The sequence below is a fragment of the Schistocerca cancellata genome, chromosome 8, assembly GCF_023864275.1.
Source record: "Schistocerca cancellata isolate TAMUIC-IGC-003103 chromosome 8, iqSchCanc2.1, whole genome shotgun sequence".
NCBI classification, from domain to species: Eukaryota; Metazoa; Arthropoda; class Insecta; order Orthoptera; family Acrididae; genus Schistocerca; species Schistocerca cancellata.
In genome coordinates, this window is record NC_064633.1 from 283,645,698 (window position 1) to 283,671,332 (window position 25,635).

Below are 25,635 nucleotides of genomic sequence, written 5' to 3' on the forward strand. Positions count from 1 at the left end.
GTTTGGTGGATTGCCTATTTTAATGTGTGTGTTATCCATTGTTTGGTAAAATCTCTTTTGGTTTGTGTTGAATGTTTGGTTTTGTTTCCTTCTATTTTCACTTTTTTTGTGTCTTCTAAGTCGTTTGGCCAATGCTTGCAATTTCTGCTTTTTTTCATCTAATTGCTCTATTGCTTCTTGTTGTGAGATTTTACCTAACCTTTTTCGTTTTTTGTCTGATATTTCATTTCTTATAAATTGTGTTAGCTGTCCGATGTCTTTTCTCAGTTTTTCTATTCTGATCTGTAGCCTGTGTTGCCATGCTGGTTTTGTGGGTTTCTTCTGTGTGTTGGTTTGTTCTGATCTCTGCCTAGTGTGTATATTTAGTGTAGTGAGTGCTCCTATATAAACCAGTAGTTGTAACTCTTCCATAGTTGTGTTTTCATTTATTTTGTTGTGTATGATTGTGTTGATAGTTTTTATTGTTGTTTCGACTTGTGGGTTATTTGGCGGTCTATGCAAGAATGGTCTAATGTCTGTATTTGTGTCTTTGTATTCTATATATGTCAGCTGAAATTTCTCTTCTATATCTAACACGTGTGTCTCTTCATGTTCTATTTGTGCTTGTTCTGGTGGCTGTCTTAAGATTTCGTTTTCCTCTGATTGTTTAATTGATGCGCGTTGGTCTTTGTTTGTTTGCTCTGGGATGTTTGAGTCCATTACTGTGTTTTCTTCTTCTTCTTCTTCTGATTGCACATTATTTTGTTCCAGTATTTGTTGTACTTGTTGTTTGATGTTTTCTGATTCTGACTGGGGTATCCTGTTATTTTTGATTATTACACGGATCTGATCAGCTAGTCGTTGTTCTGTTAAAAATTTTAATTCCGGGTATCTGGTAATAAATGTTGTGTATACTTGTGATCTGTATCCAGTTGTGTTGGTTCCTAGGTTTGTTGCTTGGTAATAACAGAACATGAGGTGTCGATTAACTTCATCTGACCATCTCATCCTCTGTCTTTGTTTTCCTTCTAGGGTGGTTGCAGGAAGCATATCCTGCAAAACACCTCTATTTGGATTTAAACCATTTTCCAGTTGGCTAGCAGTGTCGTTACCATTGTGGGCGGGCATAGGGTTCAAGCGTCGTCCCCGACCATGACGGCGCTTGTCCGAGGCTTCTTTAGTTCTGTCCTGAACCAAGTAATCACACTAAAGGGGGGTTAGCCCTATTAGTGGTTTGTTCTTTTCGTCGCCTTTTACGACTGGCAGAACATACCGGAGGCCTATTCTTTTCCCGGGCCTCCACGGGGGTTATTATTATTATTATTATTATTATTATTATTATTATTATTAAAGAATATCTTGGTGTGGTAAAATGTTCTTTACTTTCTGGAGGTCCCCTTATATCCTCTCTACTTTGGATGTCATTTATTTTGCTGCTTAAATAGCAAAACTCATCTGTTACTTTTAGTGTCTTATTTCCAAATCTAATTTCCTCAATACCACCTGATTTAATATGATTACATTCCATTTTACTCGCTATACCTTTGTTGATGTCATATCTCTTTTTAAACTACTACCAACTGAATAATTCTTATACTTCATTCACACACTGTTCATTTGCAAGTATAGATGACTGCTGGACACTGTACCAATCTCATAGACAGTTTAGCGGAAACATGAGTAAAAACTCTTCAACCAGGTATTCTTCCATTAGGACATTGTCTACTGTATTCTCTACATGTAGCAGCAGCATTTCCATTACAAAACTCTCAAACAGATACCATAGTGGTATATTAAGCACTTAAAAATACATGCAACAGGCTTAAACAATACAGTAAAATTGGTGAACAAATTATAACCACAACCATAACTGAAAAATTCAATTATGCAAACTTAGGCACAACTTGAACTTTACAACAAAAATGACAATCAACAGAGCAACTCGCTTCAACCGATCTCAGTAATCAGTTATATCTCTGTAACTGGTACAAATTGGACACACAATATATGGAATGTTTTATGTGAAATATTCTGTATTAACACCTCCTACAATATTTGAATATTTACTATTTCTCCTGAGACACCCAGTGTGTGTGTGTGTGTGTGTGTGTGTGTGTGTGTGTGTGTGTGTATGTAAACACACCCGCCCACATGTTTTACAGAAAACAGAGAAAAATATAGCCACAATAGTTCCATAGCATCCACACAGAAAGTTTCTCTTTAGTCTTATTGGTGTTTATACTACTGTGCAGGATACAAATTTATTGTGCCCAAATATCTCACCTATTACAAAAAACTTTGGTGACATAATTAAAATGTAACTATAACAGTTATAATAGGTAATAAATGATAGAAATATGACTACATAAAATGTCAATAAACTAAGCTACACAAACATATTAAACACAAACTGAACAAGTGATTTACCTTCAATTCATTGACAAAAGAACAGGTTCGTGCATCAACAAGCCGCAGTGTAGTGTCTGTAGTGGCCGCAAGCAGGACACGGCTTGGTGGTGGCAAAGCCTGAAGGACATTGACGGGTGGGTAGCGTGGTGAGTTCATATGAGCAATTACACTTCCCATAAATGGGTCCCATATGTGGATGATTGAGTCACACGAGGCAGCAAGCCGTAGTGACTCTATAAGTGCCACTGCCAGTACACACTTACGGTGACCAGTATAAGTCCATCGACACGGGGAAACAGCAGTTCCATCACCCTAAAATAAATAAAAATGGAAATTTATCAAGAATTTAAAAAGGGTCAGAGATACTCAGGATTATTAGTTAGTAACATGACTACATCACTGCACACTTTTTTTTTCCTTTCATGAAAACTATAATTACATAAGGCAAAAAAGAATATGATTATTATGTGGAACAGAATCACAGGGAAACTATGCAGTAATTTCACCTGAGGGCATGCAGCTCTACTGTGTGGTTAAATTATGATATTCCGGAGGTAAAATAGTCCCCCATTCGGTTCTCCGAGTGGGGACTACTCAGGAGGACATAGTTATCAGGAGATATAAAATTGGCATTCAACAGATTGGAGCACATAATGTCAGATTCCTTAATTGGGCATGCAGGTTAGAAAATTTAAAAACGGAAATGGATAGGTTAAAGTTACAGCGAGGATTAGTGAAGTTCGGTGGCACAAGTAACTCGAATTCCGGTCAGGTGAATACAGGGTTATAAATATAAAATCCAATAGGGGTAATGCTGGTGTAGGTTTAACAATGAATAAAAAACAGGAATGTGGATAAGCTACTATGAACTATAACTAAAAGATAAGCGTAGAAAAATTTTGTGGACAAATTTCCAGAATTTCCTGAACAGAGTTCATACATGATGACACTGCAAGCCAAAGATGAAGAGAGAGAGAAAGTATACAAGGATATTGAATGGATAATTCAGTATGTAAAGGGAGATGAAAACCTAATAGACATGGGGGATTGGAATACGGTTGTAGGGGAACGAGTAGAAGAAATGACTAAGGGAGAATATGGACTTGGTACTAGGAATGAGAGAGGAGAAAGATTAATTGCATTATGCAATAAATTTCAGCTAGTAATACAAATACTCTGTTCGAGAATCAAAAGAGGAGGAGGCATACTTGGAAAAGGTTGGTAGATATGATAAGATTTCAGTTAGATTACATCATGGTCAGGTAGAAATTCTGAAATCAGATATTGAATTGTAAGGTGTAACAAGGACCTGATATAGACTCAGATCACAGTTTAATAATGATGAAGAGTAGGTTGAGGTTTAAGAGACTAGTTAGGAAGAATCAATGTGCATAGAAGTTGGATATGGAAGTACTAAGAAAGGAAGAGGTATGCTTGAAGTTCTCTGAGCTATAGGTACTGCAATAAGGAATAGCTCAGTAGGTAGTTCAGCTGAAGAGGAATGGGCATCTCTAAGAAGAGCAATCATAGAAGTTGGAAAGAAAACAGTTGGTACAAAGAAGGAAACTGTGAAAAAACTATGGTTAACAAAAGAAATACTTCAGTTGTGTGATGACACAAAGAAATACAAAATGTTCATGGACATTCAGGAATACAAGTCCCTTACGAGTGAAATAAATAGGAAGTGCAGGGAAGCTAACGTGAAATGGCTGCATGAAAAATGTGAAGAAATAAAAAATGAAATGGTTGTCTGAAGGACTGACTCTGCATACAGGAAAGTCAAAACAAGCTTCACTGAAATTAAAAGCAGCGGTGGTAACATTAAGAGTGCAATGGGAATACCACTCTTAAATACAGAGTAGAATGAAGATAGGTGGAAAGAATACACTAAACATCTCTATGAGGGGAAGGACTTGTGTGATGACGTGACAGAAGAAACAGGAGTTGAAACAGAAGAGATAGATTAGATTAGATTTACTTTCATTCCAATTGATCCGTAGTGAGGAGGTCCTCCAGGATGTGGAACATGTCAGAAAAACAACAATACATGACAAATATTTACAACTAAAACAAATAAGCTAATGTACCATTCCACAGGTCCCAAGTGGAATGATCGTCATTTTTTTAATGAACACTAAGAGTCATTTTACAAATACTAATGCACTGAATTTAAAATAAAAAAGTTTTTTATTTATTTATAAGGTAATAAACATGTAATACAACTACTGTAATACTTATTTACAATGAATACATTACTGCACTGAAATGGTGCAGAAGTTAGATTATACTTACACACTTACACACACACACACACACACACACACACACACACACACACACAAATTTTCAGTGAACACATTACTGCACTGAAATTGTGCAGAAGTTATGTTGTACTTATATACAAATCAGTTGGTTTTACTAAGAAATTCATCAATGGAGTAGAAGGATGATGATGATGATGTTTGGTTTGTGGGGCGCTCAACTGCGTGGTTATCAGCGCCCGTACAATTACCCAATCTTTGCTCAGTCCAATTTCGCCACTTTCCTGGATGATGATGAAATGATGAGGACAACACAAACACCCAGTCATCTCGAGGCAGGTGAAAATCCCTGACCCCGCCGGGAATCGAACCCGGGACCCCGTGCTCGGGAAGCGAGAACGCTACCGCGAGACCACGAGCGGCGGACGGAGTAGAAGGAGTTGGCCACCAATAAATCCTTTAGGCTTCTCTTAAACTGAATTTCATTGGTTGTTAAGCTTTTTATGGCTGCTGGCAAGTTATTGAAAATGTGTGTTCCTGAATAATGCACACCTTTTTGTACAAGACTAAGTGACTTTAAATCCTTGTGAAGATTATTCTTATTTCTAGTATTGATTCCATGAATTGAGCTGTTGGTTTGAAAAAGTGGTATATTTTTAATGACAAATTTCATTAAGGAATAAATATATTGGGAAGCTGTAGTTAGTATCCCTAGTTCCCTAAACAGGCTTCTGCAGGATGTTCTTGAGTTCACACCACATATAATTCTTACTGCACGTTTTTGTGCCCAGAAAACTTTAGCTTGGCTTGATGAATTACCCCAAAAAATAATCGCATATGACATTATGGAATGAAAGTAAGCATAGTATGCCAGCTTTTTCATTTTTATATCCCCTATGTCTGGCAAAATTCGCATTGCAAACAGAGATTTGTTAAGACGCTTCAGCAGTTCTGTGGTGTGCTCCTCCCAGTTGAATTTATTATCAAGCTGTAATCCCAAGAATTTAACACTGTCCACTTCTTCTATCTTCTTGTCATCGTATGTTAGACATATACTCTTGGGACACCCCTTACAAGTTCTGAACTGCATGTAGTGTGTTTTTTCAAAGTTTAGTGACAAAGAATTGGCTAGGAACCAGTGATTAATGTCCACAAATATTTTATTGGCTGATCTTTCTAAGACTACACTTGATTTGCTATTTATTGCAATGTTTGTATCATCAGCAAACAAAACAAACTTGGCATCTGGTAATGTTACTGATGAAAGGTCATTGATATACACAAGAAAAGGTAAGGGCCCAAAATGGAACCTTGTGGGACCCCACATGTAATTAGTTCCCAGTTGGATGAAGCCTGATATCTTGATACATGTCTCTTTCCTAAGAACACCCTTTGTTTCCTGCCAGAGATATAAGATTTGAACCATTTTGCAGCATTTCCTGTTACACTATAATACTCTAATTTACTTAAAAGGATATTGTGATTTACACAGTCAAATGCCTTTGACAGATCACAAAATATACCAGTTGCATGCAATTTTTTGTCTAATGAATTAAGCACATTTTCACTGTAAGTGTAGATAGCCTTCTCAATATCAGAACCTTTTAGAAATCCAAACTGTGACTTTGACAGTATGTTATTTGAGATAAGATGGTTATAAAGACGACTGTACATTACTTTTTCGAAAATTTTTGAGAATGCTGGCAACAGTGAAATTGGACGGAAATTTGATGCTATTTCTTTATCTTCCTTCTTAAACAGTGGCTTAACTTCAGCATATTTCAGCCATTCAGGAAATATTCCACTGATAAACGATTGGTTACACAGATAGCTTCATATGTTACTTAGCTCAGAATCACATAATTTAATTAACTTTGTTGATATTTCATCATATCCACTAGATGTTTTTGATTTTAAAGATTTTATGATGGACATTATTTCTGTTGGGGTAGTGAGGGTCAAATTCATATTATGGAAGTTACTTGAAATGTCTGGTCTAAGGTAATCCATAGCAGCATCTACCGAACCTGACAACCCCATCTTTTCAGTAACAGTTATAAAATGTTTGTTAAAAAGTTCTGCAACACTATACACATCTGTCACCAATGTATCATTTACTCTTAATGCTATTTGTTCCTCTTCATGTCTGGTTCTACCGGTCTCCTCCTTCACTATATCCCATATTGTCTTTATTTTGTTATCTGATATGACTATCTTTTCCTTGTAATATATTCGCTTTGACATCCGTATTACAGTCTTTAATATTTTGCAGTATTTCTTATAATGTGCTATAGCATCAACATTGGAAATGTTTCGGATTGACAGATACAGTTTTCTTTTTGTTTTACAAGATACCACTATTCCTCGAGTAATCCATGGCTTCTTTGTAGACTTTGCTCTAACCTTGGTAAGTTTTGGGGGAAAGCAGTGTTCGAATAAGGTAAGCACTTTATTAGCAAAAATGTTATATTTTTCATTCATGCCATGAGCACTGTAAACATCAGTCCAGTGAATGTCTCTGAGGAGTGTCCTAAAATAATCAATTTTTGGCTTACTGATTACCCTCTTGAGCTCAGATTTAACAGATTTTATATCCTGTTCAGTATTAACATTTAACAGAAGGAACTGCATGTCATGGTCTGAGAGGCCATTGACTATTGGTTTTGTAATATAATTTTGTTCATTGGACTTTTCTATAAAGATATTATCAATGGCTGTTTGTGAGCAAGTGGCTATCCTAGTGGGGAACTTACTGTGGGAATTAAGTTGAATGATAGTGTTACTAACTCAAATAAGTTCTTATTGGGAGAGTCTTTAAGGAAATCTACATTGAAATCACCAGCAACCACTATTTCTTTGTTTTTGGTTGTTAAATGGGCCAGTACAGCTTCAAGGTGGTTTACAAACAGATTAAAGTTACCTGCAGGTGCTCGATATACACTTAATATCATGAAAGATTTTTTGTGAAAATCTAATTCTGTTGCACATGCTTCCATATGCTGTTCTAGGCAAAATTTATGAATGTCTATGTTCTTAAATTTATGACAGTTCCTGATGAATGTGGCAACTCCTCCTTTCTCCATTTCTGATCTACAAAAGTGAGATGCTAACCTAAACCCTGTAACACTTAAACCAGTGACCAGTGGTCACATGATGTTCAGAGAGGCAGATTATGTCAGCTGGGTTTGAAGACTCTAATTCATCTATGCAGATAGTTAATTCATTAATTTTATTTCTCAGTCCTCGAATATTTTGATGCAATAAAGATAGCTGACATTTCACATTGACTGAGTTAAAATTGGGTGGAGTTAAAATATCTGCTGACAGTTGAAAATTCTTAACCAATGGCTGTTTATGCTGATGTAATAAGCTGGAATTATGTTTTTTGATTTCTTTCTAAAACTGAAGGTTTGTCTCAGTTCTAACCTCTCTTAAAATTTGATTTCTTTCTGTCCTCTCTACCCTAAAAAAGGGTCTTTTCTGAATCCTATAACCACTGGTATTTTACCACTCATGACAGTGCCTCCCCCCTTTAACTTTCCTGCTATTTCCCCAGCCAATTTACCCTTCCCCTTCCTGTTGAGGTGAAGGCCATGCCTAGTATAACCCCACCTACTGAGAAAATCAACATGAACCACACCAATGTGTGACCCCGCACCCGACACGAGCAGCCATTTCAGCTCCATATTAACTCTCTTGACAGAAGAGTTCAAATGAGGTCGGTCATGGCGCCCAAGAACAGATACAAACTCAACACTAGTATGCTTCGATGCTGATGCAATCTTCGCCAGGTCACACTCTATACTGTACCCAGGATCTCTGTCAATAGGGGATCCAGTACTAGTATCAGAATTTAAAAGAGCTCTGGAAGACTTAAAATCAAATAAGGTAGAATGGATAGATAACATTCCATAAGAATTTCTAAAACCATTGAGGAAAGTGGCAACAACATGACTATTCACACTGGTGTATAGTGTAGGGGTCAGGCAATACACCATCTGACTTCCGGAAAAACATCATTCACACAATTCCGAAGATTGCAAGAGCCAACATGTGTGAGAATTATTGCATAATCAGTTTAACAGTTCATGCATCCAAGTTGCTGACAAGAATAATATACAGAAGAATGGAAAAGAGAGTTAAGGATGTGTTAGATGATGACCAGTTTGGTTTTCGGAAAGGTAAAGGCACCAGAGAGGCAATTCTGATGTTGTGGTTCATAATGGAAGCAAGTCTAAAGAAAAATCAAGACACATTCATAGACTTTGTTGACCTGGAAAACGTGTGTGCAATGTCAAACGGTGCAAGATGTTTGAAATTCTGAGAAAAACAGGACTAAGCTATATGGAAAGATGGGTAATATACGATATGTACAGGAACCAAGAAGAAATAATAAGAATGGAAGACTAAGTACAAACTGCTCAGATTAAAAAAGTTGTAATATATGGATGTAGTCTTCCCCCTACTGTTCAACAATCGATACATCAAAAAATCAATGACGGAAATAAAAGAAGGGTTCAAGAGTGGAATTAAAATTCAAGCTGAAAGGATATCAATGATAAGATTTGCTGATGATATTGCTGTCATCAGGGAAAGTGAAAAATTATAGGATCTGCTGAATGAAAGCAACAGTCTAATAAGTAAAGATATGGACTGAGAGCAAGTTGAAGAAAGATGAAAGTAATGAGAAATAACAGAAATGAGAACAGTGAGAAACTAAACATCAGAATTGGTGATCTCAAAGTAGATGAAGTTAAGGATTTCTCCTACCTAGGCAGCAAAGTAACCCATGATGGATGGAGCAAAAAGGAGACTAGCACTGTCAAAAAGGCGATTCCTGGCCAAGAGAAGTCCACTAGTATCAAATGTAGACATTAATTTGAGGAATAAATTTCTCAGAATGTACATCTGGAGCACAGAATTTTATGGTAGTAAAACATGGACTGTGGTAAAACTGGAACAGAAGTGATTTGAAGCATTTTATATGTGGTGTTACAGAAGAGTACTGAAAATTAGGTGGCCTGATAATGTAAGGAATGAGGAATTTCTCCATAGAATTGGTGCGGAAAGATTTATATGCAAAACACTGACAAGAAGGGACAGGATGGTAAGACATCAGGGAATAACTTCCATGGTACTAGAGAGAGCTGTAGAGGATAAACATTGGAGAGGAAGACAAATATTGGAATACATCCAGCAAATAATGGAGGACGTAGATTGCAAATGCTATTCCGAGACAAAGAGGTTGGCACTAGATAGGAATTTGTGGCAGGCTGCATCAAAACAGTCAGAAGAATGACAACTTTGATATGCTGCTCGTATTACAAAATGCATGTCTCTAGTTGTGAAACTTCAATTTTACCAGAAAATCGGATGATGCATCAGTTTTTGTAACTACTGACTGGTACCTGTTGGCCGTCATGCATCTATATCAAAGCTATCAAAATGCAAACAGTTTAGTTCTTTTTGAAAAAAAGTTATTTTGTTATAAAAGGAACCAGTTCCTTGATATTTCTGACTATCAACATCTACCCCAAAATCTTTAAGAATAGGTGATAAGCGAGATGACAATAACAACTGACCTGTTTTACTGCTGACATCATTTTTCAAAATTTTTAAGAAGGTGATGTATTCTAGAATAGTATCTCATCTTAGCAATAATAATATCTTCAGCAAAGCACGGTTCAGTGTCAGGAGGGTTGCTCTACTGACAATGTCATTTGCACGTGCATTCACCAGATTTACATGCATTAAATAATAAAACAGCACTAATTGGTATTTTCTGTAATCTGTCAAAGCCATTTGACTGTGTGTGTCACAGTATTCTCCTAGATAAATGGAAGTTGTATGAGACTGATGGTTAGCCAACCAATGGATAATGTCATATCTTTATAAAAGAATGCAGAAAGTTGTACTTAGTAATCCAACCAATGTAGTCCAGTAATAAAATGAAACACCTGCAGCCATCATTATGATGTTATTTTATTATATTGTAACCAGTTTCGGTGACTCAATACACCATCTTCAGGCCTGGGTTGGTAATTGATGGTTGCAGACACAACATCAGTTTTACAGTATTCTGCAGAAGCCAGTGCCTAGATGTTGGCCACTGATGGAACCATGTAGACAGTTGGGGTTCACCACCTCAGGGTCAGTTGAGGCCTGAAGATGGTATATTGAGTTACCAACACTGGTTGCAGTATAATAGATTAACATCATAATGACAGGTGCAGGTATTTCATTTTATTATGGAAGTGAATGGCCAAAGTCCCGCAGATCATCATTCGCAAGGATGGACATACAAAAAAAATTATTCCGCCTGGGTACAAATCAAGTATGGAGTTCCCCAAGGTTCAATCTTAGGTCCTCTATTATTCCTCACACATGTAAACGATCTTCCGTCTCATATACAAAAGGAGAATTAGTTATTTATGCAGATGGCACTAATACTGTAATCAATCCAAACGCGCTTACAGAAACAGATGAAATGGTAAACAAAGTTCTTAAAAGTATCACTGACTGGTTTTCTGTGAATGGTCTCATCCTCAGTTTTAAAGAGACACCAATTTTAAAAAGACAGAACATATCAGTTCTGCACATCTAGGGATACTACACCAATGATAAGTATAACACATGGTGAGGAAATAATAAATAGGGTGGAAACTACAAAATTCTTATGTGCCCACATCGATGAGAAATCAAATTGGAAAAAGCACATTTCGGAACTCCTAAAACAACTTAGTTCAGCCACATTTGCAATTGGAATCATTGCAAATCTCTGGGGAGGGGGGAAAATCAGTAAGTTGACATATTTTGCATATTTTCATACACTAATGTCATATGTGCTAAGCTGTCCAGGGGCACTAGCCGCAACATGCATGGCAGCTATAAGACATGAGTCACGGAAAGCAATGCTTGTGCAGTCTGTCGCAGCCACGCGGGATTTTCAAGTATACCCCAGACTGCCAGGAGGCACACTGAGAGCTACAGACTACCTGGAGCCTTGCCAGGCAAGAGCAAGAAGTTGCTGGCTGCATCACAAGACGATGCCTGTGGTCATGAGTTAGTAGAGGGAAGCACCTCTCTTCCTGGAGAATAGCTATTTAAGGAAACCCAGGAATCACTGCAGAATCCCTGTCAACAATACCTGGTCCATTCATACACCGATTGCTTGCAGTCCCGCAGTTAAGCTTTCATCAGTGTACCATCGATGACAACATGGTAACGCCAAGTAGTAGGGTTCTGCATTGGAAAATAGCTCTCTTCAAGTGTTGGACATTTCAGTGTTTAGTTCAGGCTCCACAGAGGTAGGTGGAGCCAATTCTAAAGAGCTGTATTTTGTTTGGAACTGCAGAAGAGACATTTTGGGTTTTGGAAGGAAAATAAAGAAGCTATTGTAATCCTAATGGGACTCTCTCTCAATTAGGAAAAACAGACAGATTCTACAGTGATGATTAGGATTTTTTATTAGAACATGTGTACCATGCCCAGGTAGATCAGGAAAAAGCAGCATCCTTCCCATTGAACACAGACACTATGCATCTGGTGTTGCCCTCACTCCAAAGGATGCAGCAGGTGAATAACACTCTACTGACACGAGTTTTCTCTTTAAAGTCACCTCCTCCGGTTACTGTGGGGATCGGTTCCCCACCACCACTCAGTTAACACCCAGGCACAGTGGCGCCAATGCCCTTCAACCCTCAGACATGAAAGTAGAACCTTGGGCCTGCTGCATAGCCTATTAATAAACTGACATTTTCAATCAAGAACAACTTTATGATGCAGACACAAATTGACTAATGTGTGAATAAGGTTATGTTGACCGAGGTCTCAGCTAACTGCCTGACGTCTGCTATCTGTTTCTTTCAACTGCTACTTAGTGTTGTCACCACCTATCGGCAATCAGCGGAAGCAAAGTTGTACACCTTGTATATTGAATGAATATATTTCAACAGATGAGAGAGAGGTTCTAAAACATTAGATTTTTTTTTTTTTGGCAACTCCTCACAACACAACCCTAATTATTCTGTGCTATAGCTACAAATATCATGTGTGAAGAGCACTAAGTAGGATCTGCATGGACAATTTTGAAATATATGTTAATTATCACACATAGTATATTTTTTCTTTCTTTCAATTGCAGATTGTTATATTGGGTTGCATGCGACAGCACAAGCTACCAACACATTTCAAAATGCTGCACATAAGAATGAGACTTTTTCAGAGCTCATACATTGGGTCCTATTGGTGACAGAAAGGTATGGTCAAGTGTTTTGAATAGCCCTTAGGGTAGGGACCATTTATAATTTATATACACCCAGAAGGATCATCTTACTGTAACTATCCTACTATACAGGGTCAAATTTTGAATATTACACACTTCCTCCAGCTTAGGCAAATGGAGCAAATAGGTTTGTTCTTTTCACATTAGATATCTTCTGTGGTGCACCTAAAGGGGCTTATGGAGGCACCATTTAATTCATGGGCTGTTCTTATGAGAACTCAAAAAAAGCATTTTTCACCATTTTTTCACCATTTTTTTGCCACAGTAGCAGATATCTAAATAACTAACCACGGTAAATTTCTCAAATTTTCATGGTATATTCTCCAGGCATTTATCTAAATGTGCCCTCTTCCAACTTAAAAAAAAAACTTTGTCCATTATCAAGAAACATCTCCAAAAACATCATTTTTGGACAGCAAAATCAAGTTGCAAATTCCAAATTCCAACATGGCTATTCAAAGCAAATGGCTTAATTTTCACAATATATTCCTAAGATCATGATCTCGAACACAATTGAAACTTTTATTGATATCTTTATACATTTCCGAGATATAGAGGTTCAAAGTTACCATACTTGTACATATAAAATAGGCAAGTAACATCTGGTGTGAGGCGAAAAAATAATTTACCAAGTGACATAACATGGAAAAATATGCTTCAAAGCGTCTCTGTTATCACCAAAATATAATATAAAAATATAAAATAGGCAAGTAACATCTGGTGTGAGGCGAAAAAATAATTTACCAAGTGACATAACATGGAAAAATATGCTTTAAAGCGTCTCTGTTATCACCAAAAGGGTTTTGGAAACCCTACGTTGTGGTACTGAGTTTTTCGTTATTTTGGCTTCACATAAATAAACTATCAAAATTTCATTGAGTTACGACGTTCTTTTCACATGAGTGACATGTCCTGCTGTAGCATGGAAAAGAAGGGAACTAGCAGAAAAAATGCTACTTTCAAAGCACAAAATAAGTTAAAAATGCACCTGTTTATTAAGAGGTTCTGACTGAAAATTGGGGTGTCAGCTGCCTCTTTCTTCCTTCCTCATCAGCAGCTTTCAAAATTTTCCCAAAAATTATGGCATGAGAACATATTTGCATTTTTTATGTTGTGAGAGAAGGAGACAGTGGCAGTGGGAAAGAGGTGGAAAAGGAATAAATACTGAAAGATGGTAGACAGTGGTTGTGGTATAGAAAGAGTGAAGGAAACAGTAGCAATGAGAGACAGAGGGTCACAGCGGCAGTGGAACACAGTCGTCAGTGACAGAACAGTGCTAGGAAAAGGGTGAAGTACACAGTGCCAGTGGGAGAGGAATAAAGTGAAGGAGAAAGTGGAAGTGGGCGACAGCCAGTGATAATGAGAAAAGAGTCTATGACAATGACAACAAGAAATTGAGAGGCAGTGACAGTGAGACGAGAGAGCAGCAGTGGCAAAGAATTCATGAAATAGTAAGCAGTAGGAGAGAGGAAGAGAGAGACAGTGACAGTGAGAAGAGATAGCAGGTGGAGAACAGAATGAAGGAGACTGTGGCTGTGAGAAAGGAGACACAAAAAGATAACTACAATGAGTTGGACTGAATGAATGAGTGAGCATGGGCAAGTGAGACTGGATGGGTATGAACTACTTAAACAGAAATGGACTAGTAGGTGTGAGCAAGTTACAGTTAGAGGAACTTGTAGGAGTGAGATGTACGTGATATGTTAAAAAAGAGCATGAATATGCTTGCATGCCAAAATTTTTGGCAGAAATAGGCTGCTAGTACCCCACTTTTCAATCAGAGTCTTTTTTGTGCTCTGATAGGAGCATTTTTCCACTGGTTCTAAATTAGATAGAATAAGTTAAGGAATACACCTCACCAAATAGTTGAAATGATGAGACATCAATAGACATACACAGAGCACTGAAAATATCACTAGCTTTCAGACAAGTCCTACAGAGTTATAGAGTACATACACATATCCCCGTGTAGAGTTATGATTATTTACATTCCACCAAGGACTTTCCATTACCAAATTAGGTATTACTCTAGACATTTCTACTGGGTAGGGGTCAGTAATACAGAATGACAGTTTCTCTTTTCAATTAAATACAATAATATGTTAATGGAGCATAATTACACACACTAAATGAAACAAGATGTGCAAATGAAACAAGATGTGCCCAATGAGGATATAGGAAATACAAATGATAGTAAAATAATTATGCAGTACCTGGCTTCTTAGTGACCACAGTTTCACAGTCTTGTCACGACTTCCACTAAGGAAACTATTTTCATTGTCTAACACTTGTATGGTGCGGATGTTACTTGTATGTCCTGAGAATCTCTGAAGTTTTATCTGCTTGAAATTAAAATTTGTTTCTTTATCAGGTCGCCCAATCTCATGTTCCCAGTATGCCAACCAGTTTCCATGTAAATGCCTAGAAATTTAGGTAAGGCAATATTTCAACAAAAATAGTGAATAATTACATTTAGCAATTTTGTGGCCATTATAAATACCTGTTTGTATTCTCCATTTTTTTGCTTATGAGATTCATCAAGTCACCCGCACTTTCTTGAAAAGCAATACCCGCACTTTCTGTTGGTAGAACAGAAGGGATATCTGCACTCTGAAATAAAAGAAATAGTACTATTAAGTTCATGACAATCACTGTAAAGTATTTTAAAGTCTCGGTTCATAGGTAACAAGATGCTAAAATGTGACAATTAGTAAATTTTTGGTAACAGTCCTAAGGTACTTAAACAAAAACTTGCAACTCACTTTAACAATATGTATGGTGAAAATTATGATACTAATTTAAATAGTTGTGACTGGCTTGAACACTGACTAAAATGGATGAACCAGTCACTCTGAGACACACTGAAACAATCTACGCAATAATCTGGGCAAGAATACTCACAATACACAAAATATTACAATCTTTTCCACATTAATCTCATTACCTAAGATAGTAAACAAACCCCTGTCATGAAAAATGGTGCCTACTTGTCAGAATATAAAATGGTATCCAGTAAATGTGGTGCACTGGCACTGGTACACCAGAAGCAATCCACACTGGTGAGTCTCCATGCCAAGAAGGACCTGTGTGTCAGAGTACAGTGGCATATTCTCAGTCATGTTAAAGCCACTTCTTTCCACATGTGTGATTGGAATGATGTTCTCCATGGCAAAATTGTAGGTTTAATCAGTCTTATAATTTGTTATTTCGTATCTCCAGCCACACTTTCTCTCTCTGATCATAACCCTCCTCCTCAGCAATAAGGTAACAGCAGTGAAGAGGACTGCAAGTTGCAATACATTACTTTAATTGTAAGTGTTCCTTGTTGCTGTGTCAGTTTGATCATTTGCCAGTATTCCCACATGGCCCAGTGCCCAGAAGAATGATACTTCCTTCCCTTGATACTGTAGTACGTAAAGTGTGTCTTACATGTTTTGCACTACTTTGTCTGCTGGTATGTTTGCTGAAAATTCTGTGTGGTACTTAGCGAATCAGAACAGGCAAAGTTATTCAGCTGATTGCACCTCATCTGCCCCAGCGCATTTAGGATTGCAGAGAACTCTGGATGAAAGACTGAAAGTATAATCCTAAAGACACCACAAGGAAAAACTACTGAGCAGCCTACAGAATGGCCTTGCTTAGACCTAACAGTGTAAATAATTATTAAATTTCTGTGCTACTCTAAAAGCATTTAAAAGATTTGTTTGAAAACAATAATCTGGTGCGCAAGATTTCTTGAACTTTATCAAATAGTCTTGGCCTCACTATTTAGTATACTTGCTCCAGCCCTGTGTTAAAACTTTTAGGTATGGCACAATCTCTAGAAGCTACTCCTCTGCTCTAGTCCCAAATGGTCTCATTACTCTCCTATGGATTAAATACATGATCAGACAAGAAGAGCAGAAGCCATAGACTGGAGGATTGATCAGACATTACATGCATGTCACACAATGAGGAACTTCTGTCACATGTTTAGAGGTGGTTCACCATCCTCACCACAAACGCTGCCTATAGTACTTGTCCTGAAGCCTCCTAACACCAATCTAATGTCTTTATGGTGAATGGATTCCAGAACATGAAAATAGGTTGTTTGTGCAGAACCATACACAACACTGCCATAGTCCAGTCACGAGCAAACAAAGATTCTGTAAAATAACAACAGGAAGGATCTGTCAGCCTCCCTGTATCTGCCACTAGGATGCTTTTAAGATGTTGAGAGCCTTTAGAGTTTTTACTTCTAGATACTTCAGGTGCAGCAGGCAGGAGTGTCTCATCGAACATGAGGCCTAAAAACATTATTGAGTCCTTAAAACTCAGAGTGGTGCTCCCCCAGACACAATTCAGGCTGATTAAAAACATCACATACATGATGATGCACACACTATCTGTAGAAAAAGTGAAGCCTATGTCTTAGCCCATATTTCTAGTCTTCTTACTGTTAGGTGCAGCTGTCAAGCCAGTTGTTTTGAAGTTGGAAGATAAACAAAAGACTGAAAAATCAGCTACAAAAAGAGAACACTGGGCAGGACTCCATACTTTGGTCACTGCGCTGTTCATGGGCACTGTGAAAGGAGTAACACTTAACACAATTCCAGACAGACACTATTCTCCTGGGGATGCTGGTCTGAGAGTGTACTGACAACTGTGAACCTGAAATATTATCCTGAAAGGAAGGTTCACACTATGATGGGAAGAAAACCTTGGAAGACCTATTCCTATTGTTGTCAGCAGAGTACTACATCTGTGTGAAGTTCAGGGAGCAGCAGTCATTATTTATCACTCACTATCTATGTGGATCGCTCTCACTTGCTTTCACAAGTGTGAGCACTCACTGACTGTGTCTCAGCAGGTGCGTAGTCCATTCCATGATGGTTAGCAATGTCACAATGCAGTATGAGGGTGTAGGTGAAGCATATCAAGTCTGCACACACCGCAACTTCACAGCCTATGTGCACGCATGTGAGTTCGCATAGATGCAGTTTTTACTATGAAACATCTAATAGTAAAAATTAGCAGTTTAATGTAGAGATCGATATGCTCCTTGTAGAGTTTTGAAAAGCTTTTTATAATGGCCTATGATTAATCTTGGGGGAGAAAATCAAATGAAAGGGTATAATACAACTGAACAGGTAAAAAAAGTCTACTCACCGAGTGGTGGCAGGAGAAAAGAAGATATAAAACTTATGGAAATGTGCAAGCTTTTGGAGCCAGTGGCTCCTCCTGGCAGAAGGGTTGAAGGGAAAGGAAGAGGGATGAAGGAAAAAACTGGTGAGACTTAGGGAATGGGGAGAATTAAAGAAAAGTCACCCAAAACTCTGGATCAGGGGTGACTTACCAAAGACGATAAAAGGGAAAGACTGGTAGATGGGGTCTGAACGAGACATGATCTGAAAACCTGAGAGCTTAAATATATTAAGATAGGGTAACAAGCAAAGCAGAGATAACTTAAAAAAAAAAGGCATCATGCAAGAGTTAATAAGACTGGAAAGCTACGTGCACTGTACATGGTAGGCATGGAGGGATGTGAGGTGGAGAGAATGCAACCGGTCAGAAAATATAAGATATAGGTAACCAAAAGGGAGTGGAGAAAAGGAATACTAACTGAAAAGAAATGCTGAGACCAAATAAATTAAAGCAACTAGTCTCAGCATTTCCTTCTATGACAAAACATCAACAGTATTAGATTTAGAAGATCACCTAACAAAAGGACTTAGAAACAAAAAAGGAGTATGACAAAGCTTTTGTGCAACCCCCTCAGTTTGTAATATTTTTATAGATGATTTCTTGAGGGAGTGAACATAAACAATAACAACTGAATTTTATTTAAACTCTGACGCAATTCTAAATATTTTATACATCAACCTCCATCTGCATCTTCACAGATACTCTGGAAGCCACCATATAGTGCGTGGAGGAGGCTACACAATATCACTTCTTGTCATTTCCTTTCCTGTTCCACTCTCAAATAGAGTAAGGGGAAAACAACTGTCTGTATGCCTCCGTATCTTATCTTCATGGTCCTTATGTGCATTGTAAGTTGGCAGCAGTAGAATTGTTTGGCAGTCAGCTTCAAATGCCTGTTCTCTAAATTTTCTTGATAGTGTTTCTCGAAAAGAACGTCGCCTTCCCTCCAGGGATTCCCAATTGAGTTCCGTATGCATCTCCGTAACACTTATGTGTTGTTCGAACCTACCGGTAACAAATCTAACAGCCCTCCTCTGTATTGCCTCGATGTCTCCTTCAATCCGACCTGGTACGGATCCCAAGCAATCGAGAAGTACTCAAGAATAAGTTGCACCAGTGTCCTATATGCAGTAACCTTTACAGGTGAACCACTCGTTCCTAAAATTGTCCCAATAAACCAAAGCTGACTATTCGCCTTCCCTACCACAGTTCTCACATGCTCATTCCAACACATATCGCTTTGCGATGTTAAGCTCAGATATTTAAACAACTTGACTGTTTCAAGCAGGACACTAGTAACACTGTATCCAAACAGTACAGGTTTGTTCTTCCTACTCATCTGCATTAACTTACATTTTTCCCACATTTAGGGCCAGCTGCCATTCATCAAACCAACTGGAAATTTGTGTAAGTCATCTTGTATCTTCCTACTGTCATTCGGCTTTGACACTTACTGTACATCATGGCATCATCAGCAAACAATCACAGATTACTGCCCACCCTGTCAGCCAAATCATTTACATAAGTAGATAACAGTAGTAGTCCTATCACACTTCCCTGGGGCACTCCTGATGATACACTTGCTTCTGTTGAACACTCACTCATGAGGACAACATACTGTTTTGCATTATTTAAGAATTCTTTGAGCCACTAACATATCTGTGAACTTATTCCTTATGTTTGTACTTTCGTTAACAGCTTGCAATGGGATAGTGTGTCAAAAGCTTTCTGGAAATCTAGAAATATGGAATCTGCTTGTTCCCCTTCATCCATAGTTCTCAGTATACCATGCTGATTTGTGCACATAAGCTTCTCAATTTCTAGAAAGTTTATTATATTCAAAATGAGGATATGTTCACAGATTCTGAAGCAAACCGAAGTTAGAGATATTGGTTAAAGTTGAGTGTGATAGTGAAGTCATCTGGTCACATATAAGAGGTGAAGGTGAAATCAATTTAATTGTTGGATGTTTTTACCTGATTCTGCTGTGACAGTTCTAGAGCTGTTCAAAGAAGGTCTTTAGTCAATAGTGCGTAAATATGCAGATCTTGCAGTAATGGTTGGAGGCGATTTTAACCTGCCAAATACTGACTGGGGTATCTATGGATTCATTGCAGGGGTACAGACAGACAGTCAAGTGGAATACTTTTGAACATGTTTTCTGAAAATTGTCTTGAGCAGCTAGCTCGGTAGCCCAAATGGAAAGGAAATATCTTAGACCTTGTACCTACAAATAGGCCAAACCTTATCGACAATGTCAGTATACAAACGGAGACTAGTGATCATGATGTCATTATAGCAACTATGATTATGAAAGTTAATAAATCAGTCACAAAGGCTAGGAGGGTGTTTCTGCTAGATGACGTGGTTATTGTATATAGAACTTGAAGTGACTTGCAATGCCTGCCTTGAGGTCACCTAGTATAAAGTTGCTGAGTACACTCTGCACCACTGAGCACACTGCTAAACTATATGGTTCACTTAGATGCTTCCACAATGTAATAGTTCAGTTGAGCTTCAGCCATGGGAATATGCTCTCCAATAAAGCCTTGGATCCTGACACTCTCCTGTAGTTAACTTGCATTAACTACCCAACACTCCGCCTCCCCTTTGGAGTAATTTTTTAAATTTTACTTATTTATATGTTTATTGTATTATTTTTTACTGTATCTTAATATTTCCTTCTCTCTGTACTTTTTTCCCATTCTCTTATTTCCACTTACCTCCTAGTTCTTATCTGCACTCACTATTCATTTCACTTCAAATGCCTGTATAATGTAGTAGGAGCTGGTTTTCTCTGCATTGGTCAGGTGAAGTGTTTGATGGCTGCATCATAAGTCTGAGCAGGCTGAATCTCTTCTTCCTGATGTATTTGGCTGGTTTCAGAGATTGGTGCTAAAGGTCATTACACTACTTCTTCAACATTCTCTATTACCTTTTGACACATTATGTTAACATTTACGGCAGCTATCTCTTGCTTACTCAGTTCAACAGTTTTGGCTCTCATAAAATACGTTGTTCATTCTCTCACTAGCTGGCATATGAGAGAGCGATGTCATGGCGATTTTCCACAATTGCCATATGGACCACATTCATAAGTCGATCATACGTCTTTCATCTGACTCCTTTCTGTTGCATATCCTCAATGTGATTGAATCACTTGATGTACTCCTAATATGTTGTGACACCTTTTACAACTACACCTCGATACATTTCTTCTGTGACTCCTTTCATCAAGTGTGAGATTTTGTCAGATTTTTCATATTCATATTCACACGGTAACATAGGGCTATAGCATTCTGTAAGTACGACTGAGTCCTTTCCTTATGACACTGGGCCCCATTCTGCCGATGACTGTCATCAACATTTTCTTCAGTTCGGCTTGCAATTTATCTGAGCTAATAAGCTTTCCATTTTTGTTCTCAAACCACTGGTGGATTGTGCCATCCAAGTTGGTTGGTTGGTTTGCGGAGTAAAAGGGACTAAATTGCTTGATTATCAGTCCCTTTTCAGTGGTTATGCAGTTCTCAGAAGAAAACCATAACCTGAAGAATCCTATTGCCTGAAAGCTGGGAAAGGAACAAAATGTGTAAAATTAGGTGTGTAACCACACAGAAGGAGGAAATGAAAGAAGCAAGCCAAAAGTGAAAACATTAACTAAAAGGAAAACAGTTGTAGAAGGTGTTATAACAATATAGCAGATGGCCTGGGCTGGCTGATCGCAAGAATAAAAAAGGGATGAGCCTGCCACTTGCAACACACTAAAATCTCCAGCCTAAAAACACAAGGCAAGAGAAACACAGATGGTGAAAAGATGAACATCAAGTCGAACAGGCAGCACCAGAGAGAGTGAGGAAGAGTAAAAATGAGGGTGAAGGCCTGGGGGAGAAGGCCACATGATAAAAACACCCTATCTCAAATAAAACTTAAAACTTGATCAGCCATTCAGGCATTGTCACCTAACATGATAGATAGTGCCTCAGGAAGGTCAAAAGTCCGTCTCAGGATTGTTAAAGTTGGACAGTCCAACAAGATGCGATCACTGTCAAGTATGAATCATGGCAACACTGAGGTGGGCCCTCGCAATGTAGATGGTGACTCTGAATCATCCAAGTATGGTCGATGCAAAGCTGGCAAAGGAGAACAGAGTCCTAGTGAGAGGGTTGCATGGAGGGAGGACTGCCACACCTTCATTGGCTCCTTTATCATAAGTAACTTGTTCGGCATGGTCAGGAAGTGCCATTCTGTATTCCAGAGCCCAAAAACCTTTTGACATAGTACCAATCAAAGATCAGATTCTGGTGTGCCAATGTCCAGACTCTGTTAATGGCTAGCCTGTTGGCAAGTTCATTTCACAGGGTCCATAGGAAGACCACTGATCATCCACACTTTTCAGGGACATAAAGAGACTCTTGGGTGGCCATTACAAAAGGATGGTGAGGGTAGCAATGATGAAGAATTTGTAAAGCGGTCAAGGAGTCGCTACAAATGAGGAAGGACTCCCTGGCAAATGGACGGATATGCTCAGGAGTACAAGAGATGGCTACCAGTTCTGCAGTGAAAACACTGTGGCCATCTGGCAAGGAACACTGTTCAGTATGTCCTGCATGAGCATACACAAACCCAAAATGACCATCAACCATCCAGCCATCCATGTAAACTACCTCTGAGACCTGGGACAGGGCAAGAATAAAGAGAAACAGGCAGTGGAGGGCCGCAGGATGAACTGAGTCTTTTGGGACATGGGAAAAACAGGCATTGATTCCATGGGGCCTGAGCCAAAAAATTCCTGGGGGGGGGGGGGGGGGGGAATAATTTAAGGAAATTATTAGTTATATTATGCTTTGTAAAATTACAAAAAAAAAAATGTTGGAACTTTTTATTTTCTTTGCTTGATGATAGTTACTTTTTGAAACACATTCAGTAATGAGTTAAAGCAAATAATTATTATGGTAGTAAGCAGGTTAACTGAAAATGAGTGGTGTGAATCATGATAGTGTTATGGTACTGTGGGCACACTTAGAATTTGTCCTGGTGCAAGGACCTTTGGGTAAAGTCTGGCACTGGCAGGCCAGTGCTGCGGCTGCAGCAACATCGAAAGGACTGGAGCAGAAGCGCCTGGAACCCTCTGCCTTGCATCATCTTGATGCTTTGAGACATTATAATGCCGTGCCTATATAAAGCCCACCCTGCTGTCGCAGTCATTCACTTTGGATAGTTTCGTTCAGTGCATGCTGCAGATGTTTTTAGTATTCCGACTTTAGTGTCTAGTGGACTATTTTATATGACTATATTTTATTTGTTTACTTTAGTCTCTTAGTGTACTGTGAATTAAGTTTGCAATTGATAAACTTGTTACCAAAAAGGCGTGTTTAAAAGCTGATGATACAGAAAGTCAACCTCCAACATTTATTGTGTCGTCAATTGCTTCGTCATTTTCAGGCGAGAACCATTCACAGCCGAAACCTGGACAATACAGTAACGAAAGATCATTTCAGAAGTCTTGGTTGGTCATATATACATGACTAGAATATGAAGCATCTACTGAAAAAGTTTTTTTGCAAAACCTGCATAGAGGCAAATGCTAAAAATCTATTACAATTTTCTTTAAAAAAGAAGATGCATTTACTTCCGTAGGGTTTTCTAACTGGAAAAAGGCTTTGGAAAAATTCCTTTTCATGAAAATACATTTATGCATAAAGAAGGTGTTCTGAAACTAAATTCCATCACTAACCGAAGTGTGGCCTCCCAATTGAATGAACAGTTCGACAGTGATATGAAGAATGGCCATTTAGCTCTTGAGACAATTTTTACTACTGTGCAATTTCTATGCCGACAAGGACTAGCAATTAGAGGGCACAAAGATGTAAACTCAATTTTTTTCAATTGTTGGAACTCTGAAAGAATGACATACTTGAGTTTAAAGACTGGTTACGGCATTTGGGGTATAAGTGGATGTCCCACGATAATCAAAACGAGATCATTGATCTACTAGGAAAGTCTGTGTTGAGAAAGGATTGCCATCAATCAAGAAGAGTTAACATTTTTCTATTATGGTTGACAAAACAAGTGATTCTTCGAATCTCAAACAAGTATCATTTTGTATTTGTACTGTCGATGATTCCTTAATCATCAATGAAGACTTTATTGGCTTATACGAGACCACCAACACTGAATCACAAACTCTGTTTAGTATTTTAAAAGACTTTTAGTTTTGGGTACATTACCAAAAGCACGTTATGTGCACTGCACTGCTCAAAGTTTAGACTTGGCAGTTGTAGACAGTATCCGCAATCTTACGTTTATGAGGGATATTATGGCTTTGGCCAAGGACTTAATAAACACTGTAAGGGAATCCAACAAAAGGATGGGACTTTTCAGAAGCATACGCTGTGACAGTGCCAACAACCAAGCTGATCTACAGCCCCTTTGCCCGACTCAAAGGACCATGCAAGCTTCTAGTATCTTGAGAATATTGAAAAGCTTTGAAGAACTTCTAGAGTTTTTTGAAACCTTTTCTGCAGAGGACAAAACAGAGGCAGGTTACAAATGTGCAGGCTACCTTGAATCAATGTTACAATTCAAAACTTATTTCTTTTTATGTCTTTATTGCCATGCAATGAACCCAGAAGAGGATGTCAATGAAAAAATTCAATGCCCTCATCTAAGTGTTGCTGATCTGGAAAAAGTATACGAGGGCTTGATTTGTATATTGAATGGAAGGCATGGTAGTTTTGAACACTTTTAGGAATTGTGTTTAAAAGAAAAACCTTCAGAAGTTGATGATCCTTCGCTTCCTTGGAATCTAAGTATACCAAAGTAGTATGAAAACAATGAAGCCAGTTCACCGAACACTTTAAGAACCCCAAAGGAATACTACAAAGCTATTTACATTGAAGTTTGTGAAACGGTGCAATCTTGCATTACTGAGCGGTTTGCTTCAACTGGACTCACACAGGTCATTGCAGTTGAACAAGAGAGCTTGCTTTTAGTAAACAGAGGTGAAACAAAATTGGAAAAATCAACTGAGTTTTTCAAAAATGACCTAGATATTGAGAGACTGCTTGCACTTGAATATGTTAGCCGATATCGCTAATAAACAACAAATGGTCCTAAAAAAACGTGTGATGTAAGAAAGGACATTACACACGAGCCTGCAGTTGGAGAAATGTTATGTGAAGTAGTGAAGTGCATTAAGCTTCTCAAAGTAGTTTTAATCACGAAAGCAACAGCAGAAAGATCATTTAGTGCCCTTACATGTTTGAAGTCATATCTCCGATCAACAATGGGACAGAAGCGATTGAACAACTTGGCTGTTCTTCATGCACACCGAGATGTTTTGGATGGATTGGATATGCGACCAGTCATCAATGACTTCATATTCAGTAATCCAGTCAGACAATTGACATTTGCACCTTTTTAAAGACACTCTAGCCCTAATAATGGCATTTAGAGCAATATTAAAAATCCTCATAAAATAGAGAATTAAACACATACATAATGTTAAATTTTCAGTTT

General features: G+C 38.2%; 1 protein-coding gene across 1 annotated transcript in view; it reads right to left on the reverse strand.

Moving 5' to 3' along the window:
* The window catches only part of LOC126095516 (WD repeat-containing protein 81), a 308,162-nt gene that overhangs the window by 21,915 nt on the left and 260,612 nt on the right, over positions 1-25,635 (reverse strand). The window contains exons 23-25 of the mRNA XM_049910301.1: positions 15,434-15,543; positions 15,147-15,354; positions 2,407-2,700 (exon numbers count right to left, since the gene is read on the reverse strand). Of these exons, the coding sequence (XP_049766258.1) occupies positions 2,407-2,700; positions 15,147-15,354; positions 15,434-15,543 (612 nt within the window). The remainder of the gene's footprint in view (positions 1-2,406; positions 2,701-15,146; positions 15,355-15,433; positions 15,544-25,635) is intronic.